A 21,101-nucleotide genomic window follows, 5' to 3' on the forward strand; every position below is an offset into this window, starting at 1 on the left:
TAGTGGAAAACTGTGCACAGGCTTCCACTAGAGAGAATCACTTTGCGGTTTACAACGCATGTTCCTAAAATGCTTTTTTGATGTGTCTATTTTTTAATATAAAATTTGTTTAATTTTCAGATTTTGAAATTTACAAACAATTATCAAACAACCAAAAGAAGAAAAAAATTCCATAAATTCCCATGGACCCCCCCTCCCTTTTGTGGGTCCTTATGTTAACTTTTTTCTTTCTGCATCTTCTCTATTAATCCAATTCTATTAAAATCCCATTACAAACACAGTCTAATGTTAAACTACAAGTGTCATTCCAGTCCTACTAATGATTTTAATTGTTTGAAATGATTTTTAAGGTAAATTATATGATTTTCCCATTCCTTATTGAGATTTTGATATTCCTGGTTTCTGATTTTTCCAGTCATTTTTGCCATCTCAGCATAATCCATCAGTTTTTTCTGCCGTTCTTCTCTGGTAGGTACTATGTCTTCTTTCTATCTCTGGGCTACTAACATCTGGGCAGCAGTGGTCGCATATATAAATAGTCTCTTCTGGTCCATTGGTATTTCAGCAACTAAAATTCATAGAAGGAAAGCTTCGGGTTTTTTAAGAAAAGGTTATTTTAATTTTTTTTCCCAGTTCGTTATATATCATCTCCCAGAATTCTTTCACAACTTTACAAGTCCACCACATATGATAAAAGGTGTCCTCTTTTCCTTACATCTCCAGCATGTATTTGACCTTGTTTTTCACATTTTTGCTAATTTACTAGGTGTTAAGTACCACCGACACATCATTATCATGCAGTTTTCTTTCTAAGTATAACATGCTGTAAACTTTGAATCCCGGTTCCATAGCCTCTCCCATGCTTCAAGTTGCATATTATATCCAAAGTCCCTCGCCCAGTATATCATAACTGATTTGACTTGTTCATGCTATTCTAATATTAATTTATACATTTTAGAAAGCAATTTAGTCTTATTTTCTAACAGATGTGTCTAGATTCAGCCTAGATCTTTTTTGTGATAAGGCTCATAATAAGAGCTGGTTGGATCAGATCTGTGGCTCATCAAGTTTGGCATCCTCTTCTTATAGTGGCCACCAGTGCCGGATTTACGTATAAGCTAAACAAGCTGTAGCTTAGGGCCCCACTCTCTTGGGGGCCCCAATAAAATTTAAAGGAAAAAAAAATGTACATTTTCAAAATATAACATAAAAAAAATTAAAATAAAACCTACATACAGCAACAGTGTTTTGTGTTGTGTAGGTGCCTATGATGTAAGTAATGGGCCCCGTCTGCTAGCCTGCTCCTTAAAAGATCACTGGTTTGCTCATTTCTGTATACAGTGGTACCTTGGTTCTCAAACTTAATCCATTCCAGAAGTCTGTTCCAAAACCAAAGTGTTCCAAAACAAGGCACACTTTCCCATAGAAAGTAATGCAAAACGGATTAATCCGTTCCAGACTTTTAAAAACAACCCCTAAAACAGCAATTGAACATGAATTTTACTATCAAACAAGACCACTGATCCATAAAATGAAAGCCATAATCATAAAAAAATCATTTTAAGTTAGAGCTTAATAATTATTTCACTGTTAATATACTTCTTCTTAATTGTATTTCACTATTAATACAGTGGTACCTCGAGTTACAAATGCATCAGATTACAAACGCTTCAGGTTACAAACTCCGCTAACCTGGAAGAGTTATCTCAAGTTGAGAACTTTGCCCCAGGATGAGAACGGAAATCGTGTGCTGGCGGCACAGCAGCAGCAAGAGGCCCCATTAGCGAAAGCACACCTCTAGTTAAGAACAATTTCTGGTTAAGAACGGACCTCCGGAATGAATTCAATTCGTAACTAGAGGTACCACTGTATACTTCTTCTTAATTGTATTTCAGTTCAACAATGACTTTGATAAAATACGTATTTTGTTATGTGCAAATGGCTTTAGGCACCTATTAGGTCCATAAATTACCATGTAGCATATATTCAACACAAAAAACAGTGACAAAGGACAGCTGGACATATAAAGGCCCCCATTACCTTCAGGAGCTTAGGGCCTCATCAAGCCTAAATCCAGCCCTGGTGGCCACACAGATGCCCATGAGAAACCCCCTCATAGGACCTGAGCATAAGAGCACTCTCCCCTCCTGTGTTTTTCAGCAACTAACATTCAGAAGCATTCCTGCCTCTGGAAGTGATGGGGAAACGCCCTGGAAAGTATGGGATAACACTTGCTTTGAGGCAATATCATCCAACCTCCCTGCAAACAAATCAGAACAAATGCCCAAGAGCAGGTCAACTGCAAACACCCACAACCTTCAGCATAGCTGTCAACTTACAGATTTGAAAATAAGGGACCAGCAGCCTTGAAAATAAGGGATCAGCAGCCAAAATAAGGGACCTGCAGCCTCACCTGTTCCAGGCACTCCAGTCTTCCTGTCCTCCTGCAGTCTGATCAAACTCATGCTGGTAGCTTTGAGAACACTGTCCAACCAACTTTGTAACCAGAGGTTCAACTGAATAGAATCTGAATCACATGCACCACAAGGCCTATGCAGCCTCAACTTAAGATGGCTCCCTGGCCTGTCTTTGCACTGCAAAGTTTGCAGCAGCACGTGCAACAAAATGGCGTCCAGCACTCAAAAAACCCCTCAGCTTGCATTAACTAGCCACACACAAGGCATGCAAGCTCCACCCCCCCCCCCAGTCGTTCTTAGACTTCTTATTGAGTGAGCAACACAGCCAAGCAACACAATTGGAGCCTCCCTCCTCCCTGGCCGGCAGGGAGGGAGGGAGAGGAGCTGCTTCCTTTGAAATTTAAGGGACATCATTTAAGGGACATCTATCAATAAGGGACAGCAGCGGGACATGGCACTGGAACAAGGGACTGTCCCTTCAAATAAGGGACACTTGACAGCTATGCTTCAGTAAGCTGAGAACCCGAAGCTTCATTGTATAATAAGTGTGGGATGTTGCTGCAGAATAGATTCCTCTTAGCCCTTGGGTCCTCCTCTACAAAAACTCCTAAATTTCGGGGCCATTTATCCTTACTCCTGGAGAGAATTAACCTCCCCCCCTCCCACTTTAAGGTTTGTGATATGCTGAGTAGCAGAGTAATTTAAGTAGCTATATAAAAATGAAATGACTACTCTATGTCAGCTTCTAACCTTTATTCCCGACAAGGTGTCAGCTCATTTGACAGAAAATTGAATCTACTGCTGTGTCTTCTGTTATTAATCTGCAAGATCTAGGAACCGCAGAATGAGTTCAAGACAGAGTAAGAACACCCTTGTGCTGTGGCCATTTTCTCTTCTCTATTTTCTGCCCTGCAGTGAAAAAGCATTATATTAAAGACAACCAACAGCACAAGTGTTAGGTTTCCCAGTACATTTAAAAGACAAGAGCACGGTTACTGATGTATGGGGCAAAGCCAGATCTTCTAAAGAGATTAATTTTTTCCCCCAGGTTCTCTAACCCCACTTACAGTATTGCTGTGCTCTTGAAATCTGCGGTGTCTTGTAAGTGATCACAGATTGTGTCTTTCTTTTGAGGGATGTAGCCAAGAGTGTCAAATAGACCGATTTCATTCAGGGCTCACTGGTATCCTGTAGGGATTAAGAGACTGTCAAACAGAAAGAGTCTTCGCTGTTTTTTTCTCTCCCCCTTTTGAAAATTAAATAATAGGGTTTTATTTTATTTTTATTTTAAAAGAAACTGCAACGGCATTCCCGAGCACCTATTGTTAGAGGTAAGCTTTCGCTTCATGAATGTGCTGACGTGCGAGAAGCGTGCGTCAGAAAATAACAAAGCTGCGGTGCTCGTGATAAAATAAAATGGTTAAAAGCATAGTATCATTATCTACCTTGGCAGTTCTCAGACCTGCTACTGTTTGCTCTGCTTCTTTACCCAGCACTTCTTAGTATTGGTAAAGTAAATATAATTTGAATTATCTCTCCAGGATGAACATGTTCAATTAAGCTCATAAAATGTAACTGAAGGATATAGCTAATCTATAGCCTTAAAAGCACAACAGAGTGCAGATGAAAAAGAAAGACAGAGATAATGTTTCAGGAGTCCAAAATGTGTCTCGCATCCCCCTCTAGTGGTCGGTCCACATCAGCAACGAGCCATCGTGCTGGAATTTCCTTTTCCTCTTTTCTCTTTTCGTTTTCCCAATTTGTTTTGCAAAGCTAATGGCCTTTATCTGGACAGGCAGCAGAAACCTCCTTGAGAAATTTCACTTGCCTTCTAGAAAACACTTTGACCTTGCCTCAGAATTCCTTTCAGTGCAGGAAGGTGTGGCATTTCCCTGAAAATTCCATTTTAGATAAGTCTGGAGGCAGAAGCTGAGCACAGCAGCCTTCTGCCCACCTACAATTTCAGAGACATGTTGTTGTTGAGTCATTTAGTCATGTCCGACTCTTTGTGACTCCATGGACCAGAGCACGCCAGGCACTCCTGTCTTCCACTGCCTCCCGCAGTTTGGTCAAACTCATGCTGGTAGCTTCGAGAACACTATCCAATCATCTCGTCCTCTGTCGTCCCCTTCTCCTTGTGCCCTCCACCTTTCCCAACATCAGGGTCTTTTCTAGGGAGTCTTCTCTTCTCATGAGGTGGCCAAAGTACTGGAGTCTCAGCTTCAGGATCTGTCCTTCCAGTGAGCACTCAGGGCTGATTTCCTTCAGAATGGATAGGTTTGATCTTCTTGCAGTCCACGGGAGTCTCAAGAATCTCCTCCAGCACCATAATTCAAAAGCATTGATTCTTCGGCGATCAGCCTTCTTTATGGTACAGCTCTCACTTCCATACATCACTACTGGAAACTCACTCCAAAAGTACAAGTAGTGCTTGAAGTCTCTGTCTGTCTATCTGTCTGTCTGTCTGTCTGTCTGTCTGTCTTGCCACAACACGCACACAAGCCTGGCCCAGCGTTGCCTGGGCCAACATGATGCCCTTCACATTTATCCAGATGTTTGACTCCAGATGTGTTGGGTTCCAACTCCCATCAGCCCCAGCCAGCGTAGCCAGCAGTGAGGGATGATGGGAATAGCAGTCCAATGATACTTGGAGGCCACCCAATTGCCTATCCTCCTATAAGAGCTTGATGATGCAGTCAAAATTCACGGGTTGTTATCTTTGGGCTGTTGTCCTGGGGAAAACAATCCCTGTCAACAATTCCAAGGTAGTTTCATCCATACAGCCTTCTGCCCATCGTTTACTCAGCCTTAGAAAGAAGTCACTAGAGCCTAACTGTATTATGTTTCTCATTTTGTAGCCAAGTTCCAAATGAGTCAATGGATGAATTAACACGGGTACATGTCAGGGAGTAAAGCTCTTGTCGTCGCTTTGCTACCAAGGTGTTTCCGTGCTCATGCGAGTGTCGTCAAAGTCAACGGGGGTCACCTGAGCACGGCAGCATCCCTCAAATAAATCCAAATGAGGGTACAATACGAGGCCAAGCTGATCCTGAAATGTGCCCCTGAACATGAGTGATGTGAGGGCTGTTTTTAAGACACTGCTTTGAAGCTGTCTTTAAAAGAATCGCTAGATGAAGCAGATGGGCAAGACACCTGTCCTACCAGTCTATGATCTTTCACTGAATAGACTGCAGCACTGCACCGTCAAGACAATATGATGAAAGGTGCCTTATAATTATAACCGGTTTTAGTTACTGGTGCGATTATGCTCCTTTCCAAGCTGCGCATGCTAATTCTTCTGGAGCTCTTACAGCCAAGCGCACCTTTTCCAAATAGGTGTTTATGTATGTGAAAGTCCGTAAGTGCTCTAAAAGGGCTTTTAGTCTTTCTGATCAAAGTCTGTTGCAGGAATTTTTATTTCATGGATCGTTGAGTCAATAGACACTAACAGATCGGTTATGGAGCTGTTATGGTTTATTAGCTCAGCGCATGTGCTGGGCCTGTGTGATTGGAATGCATTCAAAGACATGGAGGGGGGAGGGAGAGAGATTACTCACTTAATGCAGGTGAGGGAGATTCCTCTGCATGGAGCATCAGTGGGGGGTCATATCTCTCCCCCCTCCATTTTAGTATTTAGAGCCTGCAAGAGAGAAAGAAGAATATTCTGAGCAGGGACTGTCCTTCCAAGTTTCATGTTATACCCAGTACTGGAAGTCCCTTAGGGTGCTGCTGTTAGCCTGCTTCTGAGAGATAATTCAAATGATCTTTAGGTGTGTGGTCAAATGTATGTTATTTATCCAGGCTAAGGCACTTTGAGGAGAAGTCGTTGTCTGATTGATCCATTCAGGCTGCCTTCAGATAGGCATTGGTGGGAGCCCAGGTGTGTGGGGAAGCAAGGTTGAGTTCAATAGCCTTGATCCAGCAGATTTGGCAAATGTAATGGAGCAAGCTCCTCGCTATGTGCGTGTGGTTGAGGCTATTCATAACTTTTCCCAGTTCCTAACATCATTTATCTTTTATGTAAAACTGACTAGGCCAGAACACAAGCACTTTCCGGTTTAGTAATGTCACTCTAAAGGAAGAATTATTCATTTCCTCCACTCCCTTAGCATGCACCTGTGCTTTCACACACTGGGAGGAGTGAGCCTTAAGGCACAGGTCAAATAGTGTTGCTGCTTGCTGTGGTAATCGCATGATAATCACAGCAAAATGTGTGCATATGCATCATATTGGTGCATTTGCTTTCAATGTACACCATGAAGCAGTTAAAAATTTACAAACAGCAATTCAAACTAGACATACATGGGGAATACAGTTCTCAAATATTTTCTTCAATGTTCCTGCTCATGATGTATTAATCATACAATAAGGAAATTGAGGTAGCACCAGCAATTTCTTTTCCCAAAGCTCTGCCAAAGAGAAAGAAAGCATCCCATTACAGCCAGTGAGTTCTGGTTCTCAGCACCATTAACACAAAACCACCATACTGACCATTTTGGAACTGCTTCGCTTCTCTTCTGCCCTAGCTTTCACATTTACTTGCTTTTGCTCATTGTACATTCTTCTTGTTGTTCTTGTTGGAAACCTGCACCGCAAAATTTGGAGAGGCAAATGTTGAAAGGTTTTGGCCTGTATGTTGTCTCAGGAAGAGAACATTAGGTAGGTTTGCATTAAAATGCAAATGCAAATCAAATCAAATCCTACCCCACCCCCAGCATGTATTCCCAGCCACTTCCATAATTTCTGGAGTACATGTGACTGCTGCATTGCTTTTCTTTACTTGTACCTTAGAGATTATTAGCATTCGGAGTTGTGTCTGGTAGCACAGGGCCGTAGGAAGCTGTCCTACTGAGTCAAACTATTGGAACATCTAACTTAATATTGTCTACACAGGCTGGCAGAAGCTCTCCAGAGTTTTAGACCAGGACATTCCTTGTCGTACCTGGAGCTTTCTGAATGCAAAGCACATGTTCCCCAACTGAGCTATGATCCTTCCTATACCAGCCACTTTACAATGACTTCTCTTTTTGAGATATTTTTCTGCAGCAGGCTTCGCTTCACTCGTGTGTATGTGGGCTAAATCTTCCAACCTCAAGCACTGCTGCCTCGTAGGAACAGAAGCATCTGGGCTTATAAGAAAAAGATTGGCCTTGATGGAAAATAAGCAACCAGCTAAACTCTTAAGATCAAGTTTGACTGTTCTCTGCCTTATACTGACACCTCCCACACTCTGTGAAGACACTTACGACACTCCTGGTTTGGAGGTATCAGTGAGGGCATGACTGGTGTGAACAAACTGCAGACAGACCTCACAGGAATCCATACTATTGGGAAAATGTGGTAGTTGATGGCCCCAAGAGGGTTAGCCAAGGGCTCAAAAGTTCTCCTACCCCTGGATTAGTGTGTATGAACACTTAAAACAATACATTTGTGCAAGGATTTTCCAAGAGAGCGCCAGAGCTGGTCTTCTGAAGTCAGAATAAAGTTTTATGTAAATTTGTAAGTACAAACAAACACTAATTCTGAGCTATAGCTCCATGGAATAACAGGCTGCCTTTGGTACGCTAATGAACGGTGCTGTTTCTCTAGAAACAGAGGTGCCGGAACTCACCAGGAATGCCTCCCTTGTTTTCTTATAATGGCAATGGTGCCCACCTGAGAGGTGCCGGAACTGAGTTCTGGCTTTATAAAAAGAGCCTTCCCTGTCACCTATCAGAAGTTTGGGCATCACCAGGCAAAGCAATCAGATACATTTATAGCTCCTTTCACTATTGGGGAAATTTCTTTTGCTCTTGTTTTCTTGTTAACGCTTGCAAAATAATTTATTTCCTGCAATGCAGTCAAGCTCAATTGACACCCACGTTGAACTAGAAGTTAAACAAAGCAAAACAAAAGGTTAGACTGCAACAGCCCAAAAAGAAAGAAAAGAGGAAATAGGAAAGTAAAGCTGAATATCTTATTTAGCGTCTAGATATTTCATGTGCTATAAACCACAGAAATGTAGGGGCATAAGCAATAAAGGGAATATTAGCCAAACTCTTGAAAAACAAATATCTCTGTTCCACTCAAATAAAGTTATATGCTATTTATTAAAAGCTTCTGTTTGCTAGAAACGTAAACTCTGGTGAACAAGCCCCTCTAGACTCATTTGCAAAAGCTTGCGAGCTCAGCCAACTGCTGTGTATCTATTAGGTCTGAGCTCAGAAACAAGCAGAAACGCTGCCAAGATTTACCCTGACCTACTCCTGACCTTCCGAATTCAAATTGCTCCCTGAACTAATACCCTTGCTACCAAAACAAGATGAGGGTATACTTGACATGCGGCTCCAGTATTGTAATCACATTCCCAAGCAGGCGTCTTCCGGAGTTGAGATAAAAAACAGAGTGTGAACATGCGGCCATTGAACTCTTGCCAAGTTCATATCCTGGTCTAAAGGATACAACTGCCATGTTTTCGATTCATTTAATGGCATTTTAAAAATCAATCCTGCCTTTGTGTTCACCTTCCATGAATGTTTGAGGCTGCAAGATTTTCAAACATTCTTTGCTGAATATAAATTGCATCACCTTTACATATGCATGGAAGGATCAGCCAATTTCTGGTCTGCCAGTTTCACACACGTTAATTCGTAAGTCTATTCTGCTTTCACATTTAACTGGATTTTTTTTTTTAATCTGAATGAAGATTTGTATTTAAAAAAACATATTTTAACACAAAATGCATATTTACAAATGTATTTTTATATCAGCATACATATTTCTACATGTGTTTTCCCCTAATATATGCATTTGATCAAATGTTTCATTGCATTTTTGAGCCGAAAAGCGTATTACAAAATTTGGAAAAGTGCAAAATCTTAAATTGCATTCCAATCTACACATTGGTCTGGGAGTTATGGAGCAGAGCAGGTCCATTTTCATCAAAACCTGAATTCCTTTCAGCATCCCTTCTTGTAGATTAGAAAAAGTAAATCTGGTAATAACACCATGAGTAGCACTTAGTAACATATAGTTTTCCACTAAGATTCACTCCTCCCAGAAAACTATTTTCCTTTTTAGAGCATAACTGGAGCATAAAGGACCCATTTAAATAGAACTGGGAATAATCCAATCTGGTATGTGAAGCAATTTATCCGTCTCCTGGCATCCCTTGCCCAGTGTGACTCAAGTGTGATAAAAAGTTTGCATGGTTTCACTCACAAGGAGAAGGACATTCTTTTTGTTAAGTTGTGGGTGAACATATCAGATGACACAGCGATTCTTCAAACAGCTCTTGTTTATTCACAGGCCAGAACAGAACTGAACTGAAGGGTTCAGTAAGCCTGCTTATATAGAGCTCCACTAGAACACAACAGTAACAATTTTCTGTAACTATCCAATCACTGAACGTCACTTTCAATCCCTTATTTGCATATGTGGACCTGAGTGAAAACTATCTACAGTATCCCCCTGCTGGCCCAGGGTGAGAACTTCAGTACATAACACTTTTCAAAGACTGAAGCACAGACATCTGCTTTAAATATGACAACATAGATTTTAAAATAAAGATTTAAAAGAGCCTAGACACTATATGTGAAGAATCAGAATGAGCAAAATTTTCAAACTCCCAAAACATTATCTGGAGAGCAAGGTATACCTTTTCAATTGGTCTCTGTGATTGGAAGTAGCACTCACCAGGAGAAAATATCTGATATTTGGTTTCGGAGAGAAAAGTGCAGACAAAAAAAGGACTGAGCTCTTACCTGTCCATTCTGTGCTTTTGAATCTTCCTTCATTCTTTGGGGGTTTGGTGCAACCAAAGTTGGATTGCGCCACATCATGACTGGTTTCAGAATTCATGAAAGCATATTACCTAGCATATGGTGAGAATAGATGAATGTGTGAACTGACTCTATTGAAAATTATGAGGTTCAGCTGTTGTTGTATTTGATTCAGTCTCTCAGTTGTATTTGATTTGTGATGAGTCAGTCGTGCAAGCAAGAAATATACCATTTGATGTTGTAGTCACTGAGTGATGAAAATGCATGTGTGAATCATCTCTATTATTATGGTAGGAGATGTATAGAATGGTGCTGGGTTCGAGGCATTATGGATGGTGCAAACTGGCATTCAGAGTGACTGCCACTGCTAATAGTGAGTCCCACTTCCTAGAAACTAATTGAGATTTTTTTCACCCCATTGGAGAAATTGAGTGAAATCAGCCCCAAATTTCTCTGTCCAAAATTTCAATAGCCACACAACTGTGTTTTATTCCACTTTCTGAGCATCATCTTCCCAGAGTTTAAATTGTCACATCATCATCATCATCATCATCATCATCATCATTATTATTATTATTATTATTTTATTTACCACAAATCAAAATAGAGCCAGTGATGAACAATGAACTCCAAAGATTCTCAACAAAATTCAGGAATACTAGCTATGATCTGAAAACAAAGCCCTTCCTTTTTTGGCTCTAAGTAACTTCAGTTCTGGTAACTTAACATGCATTGCGGGAGGTAGGTGGTGTCAGTGGCGTAGCGTGGGGGGTGCAGGGGGGGCCGGCCGCACCGGGCGCAACATCTGGGGGTTAGGGAAATCCACGGGTTAGGGGGCGCAAATCCACGGGTTAGGGGGCGCAAATCCATGGGTTAGGGGGCGCAAATTACTTGCCTTGCCCCGGGTGCTGATAACCCACGCTACGCCACTGGGTGGTGTGTTTGTGTGTGTGTTGCTCACTTCGTCTTCTATGGTCATGAAATAGGGAAAAAAACAGGTAAAATATAATTGTGGGCTTTCTGTTTTCTCATTATAAAACTCCAGAATGTGCATTTTGGTATAGTTCACTTGGTTATTTTGGGCTGTCATTTGCTTCTGACTGTGATAATACTCATGAGATTTTCTATTGTGAAGTTCAAAATCAAATTCTTTAAAATCCATAATTAGTTTATTTAAATCAGCATATTCATAACCAGCTATATTTGCATAAAAAGGTAAAGGGACCCCTGACCATTAGGTCCAGTCGAGGCCGACTCTGGGGTTGCGGCGCTCATCTTGCTTTATTGGCCGAGGGAGCTGGCGTACAGCTTCCGGGTCATGTGGCCAGCATGACTAAGCCGCTTCTGGCGAACCAGAGCAGCGCACAGAAATGCCGTTTACCTTCCCGCCAGAGTGGTACCTATTTATCTACTTGCACTTTGATGTGCTTTCAAACTGCTAGGTTGGCAGGAGCAGGGACCGAGCAACGGGAGCTCACCCCGTTGCGGGGATTCGAACCGCCGACCTTCTGATCGGCAAGTCCTAGGCTCTGTGGTTTAAGCCACAGCACCACCTGTGTCCCATATATCTGCATAGCTTCATATATTTTGGGAACTGTGATGCTCACCATCTTGATGTTTATAGAAAACTCTGAGATACAACTAAAGAAAAAAGTTTCATATTGGAACCATGTTTGTTTAAGTATAGTATTCTGGGAGGAAAAAATACCAAGTGTCACTTTTACCTTTATAGATAAATTCCCCACCACCACCACCACCACATCTGTAAACCTTTATAGCACAGATAGAGAACTCCCATCAGCTTCTGCCAGCACAGAAAATGGTCAAGGTTGATGGGCGCTGTAGTCCAATAGCATCTTGCAGGGCTCCAGTTTCCTCATCCTGGCTTTATAACTCATCTAGATGTTTCAAAGACATCCCAGAAGCCTTTGCTGACCACAGCTAAGAGTTTAAACTGCTGCACTATGCAAACTATTGTATCTGAGTTTACTTAGCTATGAATGGGCTATCTTACTTTTGGTTTATAAATGGATCTTCTGTGCAGTGAAGAATGAAAAATGTCTGAGGCATATTAACAGCAGCATAGGTTGATCCCATCATTCAGCACACTTGTCTCCAAAGAAGGGTCTGCTGCTGCTCTCTGTCATCATAGCAGGTCGGGTATTAATGGTGCCCAAGACTACACTGACCAAATGCTGTTCTAGGCCATGCTTGGGACCACCCAATTTCTCTCTCTGTGTTAAGAGAGGACACATCCAATTTGAGGATAGGGCAACATATTATTTCATGTTCCAAACTTCACCAAGTGGTGAATTCCACTGTGTGGTGCTGTCCAGTTTTGGTGAATTTTTCTGTGTGGTGCTTTCCCATTTTGGCTTCCTTTGAAGGAGAGAACACTTAAGACATTCCTTTTTTAATTCTCTAGAGTTAAGCAGATGTTGTTGGGCTATATCACTCACCATCCCAGGCCATTGGTGTCTGGATCTGATGGGAGTTAAGAGTCTAACATTTGGATGGTCACAGGTTAGCCACCCTGCTCTCCAAAAAGTATGTTTAGGATTGTATTCCAAAATTACAATATTTCCAGTGATGATAAAAAACTGTAATTATTGTTTCTTCATTTAAGAAAATCCAAGATAGCATTAATGTATGGAACACAGGGAAGAGAAATGCCATCAAAATGAATATATTCCCTAAATTGATTTTAAAAAGCAGGCACATTCATATTTCTAATGACTTGCACTGGAGTGCCAACTATTTTTAAACAAATTTATTTGAATGGAGAAGAAATCTACATAAGGAAATTATATATGATTAGAAAAAAATGAGGCTTAAGCACATTGAATGTTAGCTGGTATTACTATCCTAACTGATTAGTGTGGGTCATGCAGTGGCTGAAAGATGTAAATTGTTTTTGCCTGTCTTCATGTCAGCACCATAGGGACACTATTTTGCATGTCTGGGGTAAACATAGGAAAACTTCAGCACCTGCCAAATGCTCAATTGCCACCATCATTAAAAAAAAAAAAATCTGGAGGAACATTTGGTAATTTTAAGCTTTGGCAGAAGTGTGGACAAATACAAAAAATATGTTTGAAAACACTGTGATATGCTCCTATCTAGTCATGAAAGAAATAAAAACACCCCTTTTTCTTTACTGACAAATGTCTTTTTTCCTATTAACTCAAACCTGGCTATTTAATATACCGTATATCATACTAAAATGGGCTTATTTTAGAAGAAGATTCTTTTTAAATTTATTCTGTCCTTAGGAATATTTCTTAACCACCAACTCATTTTTTTAAAAATGCTATGGCGATGTACAATATAAGCATTAAGCATCATAAAATTATGAAGTCATAACATATAAAACAGACGACCAGGACTGAATCAAATTAATTCTCTAAAAATGTTTGGTGAAACAGAACTGTTTTCAGCAGAGCTAATGCAAATTAGTTCTGGGTCTACTTAGAATTAATTTTCATGAAAAGAAATTGCAAATGGACATACGAGATATGGATAAAGGAGGAATGTATACAGATAAAGGGTCATCTTTATCCAGATGCCTTTAAAGACCCTACAATATGGGGAGCATGCAGCTATGTTATGAAACAAAAGTCCATGTGTACAGCAGGACTTCTGGTTTCTCTTTCTTCCTTTGATGACTGCCTCCCCACAACTGTTCCAGACCTTCTGGAGCAGATTTTGGGGGCATGCAAGAAGAAGAAGCCCCATTGCAAGAGCAGATGCCCACTCACCCTAAATTGCACCACACCCTTTTTGTTTGTTTGTTTATACATTATAAACATGCTTATACCAAATATACGTATGAATATATGTAATACATTTCTCAGTGTCTTTACAATTTTAAAATGATTCTTGATGAAGTCCTAAAGTTCTAGGGTGAGATGCTAAATAGGTCCAGGTCCAGGGAAGAAACAGGAAGAATATGGAGAGAGTGGTGTAAACAGTGGTTAAGGGACTGTTGTTCTATTGAGCAAAGGTGCATAACACCCTCCTTTTAGTTGCACCACTTTTCAGTCAGATAAAAATGGAACCCCGAGGCATAGCCTCAGATTCTTCAATCGCATGAAAATGTACAGAAGAAGGCAGCACAAAGGTGTGTGGGTAGCGACACAGCTCCAGGAGTTTATTTTCCTGCAGTTCTTTATGCATATTTGAAGTGGTTACACATTTTCATTCCATATGCATGTGAGAGACAAATATGCCCCCGCCACTGTGCTTTTTATTTTCCCCTGACCCTTTCATTCATATATATATATATGTAGGAGTCACTTTTTGCACATCCTCAGATGCAAGCAGGTTTAAACTATTGGAAGCTCATCAGGCAAAATGGGAAACTGTGGTTCTGGGTAAATAACAGCTTCTCAACTGCTGTTCAGGAGGAGCAGTCTTCCATTTGATGCTGAAGCTTACCCTCTCCCTTGCTTCTTCCCAACAACAAAAAACGTGCCTGTGTCTGAATGCCCTGATATCTATACATTTAACCTCCCTAGACCTTTCGCCTCTGCTTTGCTTACTCTCATTTCCCCCTTTCTGCCCAAACTCACTGTGCCTCTTCAGTAACTGCACATATGAGTGATTGTTACTGCATTCAGAATGCTGACCTTGGAAGTTTAAGTGGTATAAGAGAACACACAAAAAGATGAGCTGGATAAATAACAGACTGGAAATATACAGTTAAGGGATTTTTTTCCGGGGGGGGGGGGAGGGTGTCTTTCTTCAATTTTGAAGGCAATGCTTGTGTCCTTAAAACTGAGGAACTGACTGGTACTAACCAGATACCGTGACAAGTAAAAATCGGCTTGGAGTTGATACTCATTACAGGTTCAATCCTGAGCTGTTGTGGTGCAGTGTTAGTCATCAAATAAAATCCCGAGGTCTCTCAGGGCATCCATTATGCTACATCAAATTTATGTCGTTTGATCAGAACCTCACACATACCTGGAAGCAAATTGCAAAAATAGCAAACAGTGAGGTGACTGCAATCAAAACAAAAAAGGCAGTTTATTTCAAAATGAATGGTATTCGTTTACTGACCCTTAAGGGCCAAGCTAGTTACTTGGAGCAGAACATGGGCCACTGCTGAACAGATTCTAAGTGGTAGCAGTGTGTGCGTGTGATTTCAAGAGCAGGATTTGTGGGTAGGGGGGATACTGAATATCTCAGGTGTAGGGATATTGTAAGATAAGAAGAGGCTGTCCTGCTTAGGCTGTTTCAGAACTCAGTGGAAAAGTAGCTCTGGCACTGAGTAATGGCGACATATAGCGACTAGCAATAAAGGTGGATTTGAAGATGATTGTTTTTAAGGCATCACATTTCATCCAGGTATCCCTTCACCTTTATAAGCCAAAACACAAACTGAAATGTGCATTTTGGTTCTTCTCTAATTACAACGCCGCCTCTGTAATATTTCAGTAAAGAGCCCTTGTGGTCTGCTTGACCTAAACTGGATTAACAGCCATTCCTTCTCCTCAGGGGACACAGGAAACTGTAGTTCTATGAAGGTAATGTACTGTATATCTTTAACAGGATTCTTGGCAGTCTCACCAAACTATGATTCCCAGGGTTCTTGGAAGGAAGCTATAAAAGTTGAAATGGTACAAAACAGGTGCCCTTGTGTATTGCTGATATATTCTTCTCCAGTTCCCTCACCTTTCTGTGCCAGGAAGAGACAAATCCATTATGAAAAGGCACATACATTTTTAGACATTCAATCGGTATGGAGACTTGTGAGCCTCTTGGGAGGAATACTATTATCAGTGGCAGAGTTAAATTTACTCCCTAGTATTATTAACCCCCCCTACATACACACATATCTCTTGTTACATTCCCTAGTGTTGTGCAAACTGAACGTAAAGAGGATAGCGTTTTGTTCACATTACCCTCAATAAATGGGTTTAACCACAATACAAATCTCATAATTCACCTCTTCGGTCCCAGTGGTTACAGGACAAATCCACTAGATTTAGCAGTAAGCCTTAAATACACCTCGACTGACAGATGTAGGAAAAGTTATGGTTCTGCAATCCTTTACCTTTATTGGAGTTTTCTGTTGCTATGGTTTCAAAGATTTAATTGAAATCATTATTTTATTTTATTTTATTTTTTATTTTATTTTACTTCCTCTGTAATACTAATGAGTTTTATAAATGGTTCCTCTCAGACTATTTATGACTGGTCTGCAGTCCTGAATTGAGATTCTGACAGGAAAAAAGCAAATAGAAGAAAGGACAGAAAATCATGTATGTTGATGTACATACTTAAAAACAAACGAACAGGGGTAGTGGTATTCCCCCTACTCTAGTTACAACATGAATGGCTTGATATTCTCCAGTACACATACCTTATAACACAGATTCAGGTAGGTAGCCATGTTGGCCTGACACAGTCGAAATAAATTAAAAAATTGTCTAGTAGCACCTTAAAGTGACCCCTGACCATTAGGTCCAGTCACGGCCGACTTTGGGGTTGCGGCGCTCATCTCGCTTTATTAGCTGAGGGAGCCGGCGTACAGCTTCCAGGTCATGTGGCCAGCATGACTAAGCCACTTCTGGCGAACCAGAGCAGTGCACAGAAACGCCATTTACCTTCCCGCCGGAACGGTACCTATTTATCTACTTGCAGTGGTGTGCTTTTGAACTGCTAGGTTGGCAGGAGCAGGGACCGAGCAATGGGAGCTCACCCCATTGCAGGGATTCAAACTGCCAACCTTCTGATCGGCAAGTCCTAGGCTCTGTGGTTTAACCCACAGCACCACATGCGTCCCTTAGAGACCAACTAAGTTTATTCTGAGTATAAGCTACTACCCTTCTGAGAAAAAACCCACTCCACCCTCCCACTATATATAAGGGTCTGGTGACTTCTGTTTCAGTGTATCTGAAGAAGTGTGCATGCACACGAAAGCTAAGAACAAACTTAGTAAATCTCTAAGGTGCTACTGGACAATCTTAGAATACAGTCTACAATTCTGATCAAATTCCCATTTTGGAAGGATCATAGTTCTGCTTTGCATGAAGAAGGTCCCAAGTTCAATTCCCAGCATCTCCATGTTGGGCTGCGAGAGAGACTCCTGCCTATAACCCCGGAGAGTAGCTGCCAGTCAGTGTAAACAATACCAAGCTAGATGGGCCAATGGCCTGACTTAGTATAAGGGAGCTCCTTATGTTTCTACTTAGCCATAAATTTCACTGAGTGACCTTGGGCAGTCATCCACAAATCCTCACTCTTAACCTCTTAACCAACTTGGAAAGTTGTTGTGAAGATAGGATAGAATAGAATAGGAAAGAGATTCACAGTGTTGAGGAAATATTAATAATAAAAGTAGTAGTAATAGTAATAGTAGTAGTAATTTATTACTTGTACCTCTCCCATCTGACTGGGTTGCCCTGACAAGAAATAATGCAGTAAACAAACAAACAAACAAACATAAGAAATTGGGACTTTGGAGAGAAAGGATGGGATGTTAGAGGTTTATTTTTGTAAAAAAAAAAAAAAAATTAACAGTGAAAATATAGTAGAAAAAGTGAGATGTTCCTCTCTCTTTCTCTCTCTTGTGAGCATCGTGAATAAAATTAATTCTTTTTCATGAAATACATTTATAACTTACATAATTTTTGACACAAAACATGGTGAGACAGCTACTAGCTGGTTTAGTTGCTACTACCCCTTGAGAGTGTCACCAAAAAGTCTTTTCCATAGTGCAGCTCCATAATGCTATGAAAGCAGAAACTTAGGAATGTCGGTACTTTTGCTTGGATGAACGGGTTCCCCATGATGAAGTGATATTCAAAGCAGCAAAGGAGCATTTAAATATTACTTCTTTCATGCGGAACAATGTCAGATATCTAAAGTGGTACTCATATAAGAGCGGTGCATTTATAATAGCAGTGTTTCTAGTTAGGAAAGAACATGGTGCCAAGCTGTTAAAATGCCTTCTGCACTTTCCCTGGTTTTCAGTTACTTATGAGTGATTACACGTTGGGGAGATGTGTTTGTAAACTAATGGCTTTAATAATGTGATGAGATTGAAAATGAAGCCTAATTACCACAGCACAGCTGACCCTTGGAATGCTTCCAGATGTGCCAGGGGCTAGGCCTCTCCAATCATGCAGGTTAATAAATTTCAGCCATGCATCAAGAAGTGATCCCATTTCACCGGACACCTAATTTTCTCAGTATGGCAGGCAGGTACTGTGTGCCTTTTGGGGACAGCCCTTTTAGAAAGATGAAGTACACAGCAAGATATTGTAGCTAAGAGTGGCTGTAGGTATGGTCAATAGCAAAATTTTAATTTTTTTTAGAAATATCTCCATTTGAGAAGGCTTTCTTAGAGAAAAATGTTCAATGGAGAACACATGGATAACATGCGCAGTACAGGCAAGCACCCTGCCCAGCTCCCCGTCTCAACTGCTCTCGGAAATCTTCCTTCTCAAATACAGAAACCTGACTCTCAGCTCAGCTTAAGAGTCTGTGCTATATCGAGCTGGCCATCCAATTAACAGAAAAGGAAGTAAACAGAATGTGTGATCAAGGACAAGGTGAGATCTAAGGTCAGAAAGTCTTGAGGAACCACATTTTCTCGTATGTGTGCATGCAGCTGGAGAGAGAGAGAAAGGAAAAAAATAAGTCAAAAAGTTTAGAGTATTGAGTAAGACAAGGATGGTCAACCTCTGACCCTCCAGATGTTGGGCTGTAGCCTAGAAGCATCTCAAGGGAGGTGGACATGTTCTCCATCCCTGAAGTAAGAGATACACCTTCAACAACAGTAACAAGCTGGATAAATATCAGAAACATCAAACAGATTCCAGGTGGCCAAGGTAGCATCTCAGATTTTCAGTAGTGGGCAAGGTTCACAGGGTTGTATCCAATTATATCTCTTTAGGCATGGTTGAGAGAAGGTTCTTTAATTCAGTGGATATTTTCTTTAGGAGGGAGGCAATTTTCACAGATTCCACCCATGTGGCCCTTCTCCCAAATCTATTAATGGGAACCCTCTAGAACAGCATGGGAGGTTCACGCTGGACTCCAGGCGAAAGGGGGGATTTGTGAAAATCACCTCTCCTCCCTTCAGCCCATGGAAGCCTCCCCTAGATTAAAGAGCCCCCTGTTAGTGGAAGGAAACAGCCCATGGCAAAGTGTCAATAGGTCTGCTTTTTTATATATTCGAGATTAAATTGCAGCACAAAACTTTTAAGAGAATTTGATGCAGCAGCTTTGTTTTTGACTTCAACATATAAAGAGAAATAATCATGTGGGCTGAAATAAGATGTCCCCTTATGTTCACTAAACAGCGCCTTGTATTGTTTTCATGCTGTTATGTGTGGTTTTAAGTATTTCAGAAACCACTTCATACTTTATACAGCAGTTGGGTTATATCAGTTATGGACCGCTGTATTGTGTAAGAAGGAAAAGCGAAGGAGAAGTGAAAGCATTTATTGATAGGGGCAGAAAGGCTATGAACAGCTTAGCTGCATGTAATGCGTCTCTCATATAAAATCAAAATCCTGTTAACGCTTGTTTTGGGGTCTGTTTGCTCTTGTTTTAAAAAAATGTCTACGCCAATGATTTGCACTATTGTTCACCTAAAATAACTGTTCAATAAACTAACAGAAAAGTATCATCAGGAATAAATGCAGAGTGAGTGGAAGGACTGGAAAATCTAGTTGCATTAACACTAAGCTAGTCTGGTTGTGTTAACATTAGGGTTGGATTTTCAGAACCTATCCGACCTGTGAATCACCTGTGCTGAGACCTGGGTGAGGCAAATGGGAAAGTGAAAAATATCTTCTGGCCTCCTTGCCCTTTCCTCCAACATCCGGATGTCATGATAGCCCACAAGGCCTGACATTCCCCAGGCAATATCATGACTTTTGTCATGGGCTTTTTCTCCTCTCATGGTGGTTTCAACACTGACGGAAGCCTGACGGAAGGTGCATAATGTTTGTTAGGTCCTGTTGCCACCATCTACCAAGCCATTCTGAATTTGTGACTCTTTCCTTGAATAGGTTGGTGGAGATTTCCACCATTACATGCCAAATATGCTCCCAAGGCCCTGCTCGATGGGGGTCTAATGAGGAGATGATTGTGAAGATTACCTCATCATAAAGAGATAAGATTCATGTAAATCCTTTACGAGGCTACAAGCTTTCTTATGCAAAGTAGAAAGGGAAATGAACAAAATCAAAGGACAATGATTGTCTGTCAAATTAAATAGGGAGGGAAAAAATGGAAATTAGCCTTTTGAGATCGGTCCAAAATATCCTCCTTATGAGCATCTTACAGTTGCTGGCAGTAGCCTGCTCACAGCTGGATTCCATGGGCTTTTTCCTGGGCTCATTTATGCCATTGTAAATTAGGAGTAGTCCACTTTATCTGAGTGGAGCTGAACTGAGAGGATAATCAGGCCTTCTGATTTTATTGAAAGGTTATCACTGGGTTCAGTCCAAAATGTCATCATCTTCATTCCTTCTAGGTAATGCTGTCACATAATTAATAAACCTGTTACAGATGATCTTCCACTAATTAGGAGATGTACTTGTTCTACTACTAATTAGAGAATGATTCTGACATTTGGACTTACTAAACTGTCAGGATTTTTTTCACCCTCCATTTTTTTTGATATTGGACAATTTTTGAATCATGTTAATAACTGTAGGATGTGGCTAAAAACTAAACCTAAGACTCTGTTTCGGTATAATATAAGAGAGAGCAGAAAACAGTCTAAAATTCCTGATCATGTTGCACACATCCATTTTGAAGACAATACCATTCAGGTACCCAATCTAACAACTTATTCTTCTCCACAGTCACAATATCCTCCTGTACGAAGATGGTCATGCTGTTGTTGCTGATTTTGGAGGTAAGAGATTGGAAACTAAAAGAAAATCCCAGTATGTTTTGT

The 21,101-nt window shown here is 40.8% G+C and overlaps 1 protein-coding gene and 1 long non-coding RNA gene across 2 annotated transcripts in view; one reads left to right on the plus strand and one right to left on the minus strand.

Moving 5' to 3' along the window:
• The window catches only part of LOC307219355 (serine/threonine-protein kinase TNNI3K), a 139,914-nt gene that overhangs the window by 71,878 nt on the left and 46,935 nt on the right, over positions 1-21,101 (plus strand). The window contains exon 19 of the mRNA XM_079982482.1: positions 21,007-21,059. Within this exon, the coding sequence (XP_079838608.1) occupies positions 21,007-21,059 (53 nt within the window). The remainder of the gene's footprint in view (positions 1-21,006; positions 21,060-21,101) is intronic.
• Positions 223-3,960, minus strand: LOC307219364. The gene is made up of 3 exons (XR_013840383.1): positions 3,863-3,960; positions 3,485-3,605; positions 223-568 (listed from the first exon to the last, which is right to left on the minus strand). It is a non-coding gene; the product is annotated as an uncharacterized lncRNA (long non-coding RNA).

The sequence above is a fragment of the Podarcis cretensis genome (genome assembly GCF_951804945.1).
Source record: "Podarcis cretensis genome assembly, chromosome: 6".
NCBI classification, from domain to species: Eukaryota; Metazoa; Chordata; class Lepidosauria; order Squamata; family Lacertidae; genus Podarcis; species Podarcis cretensis.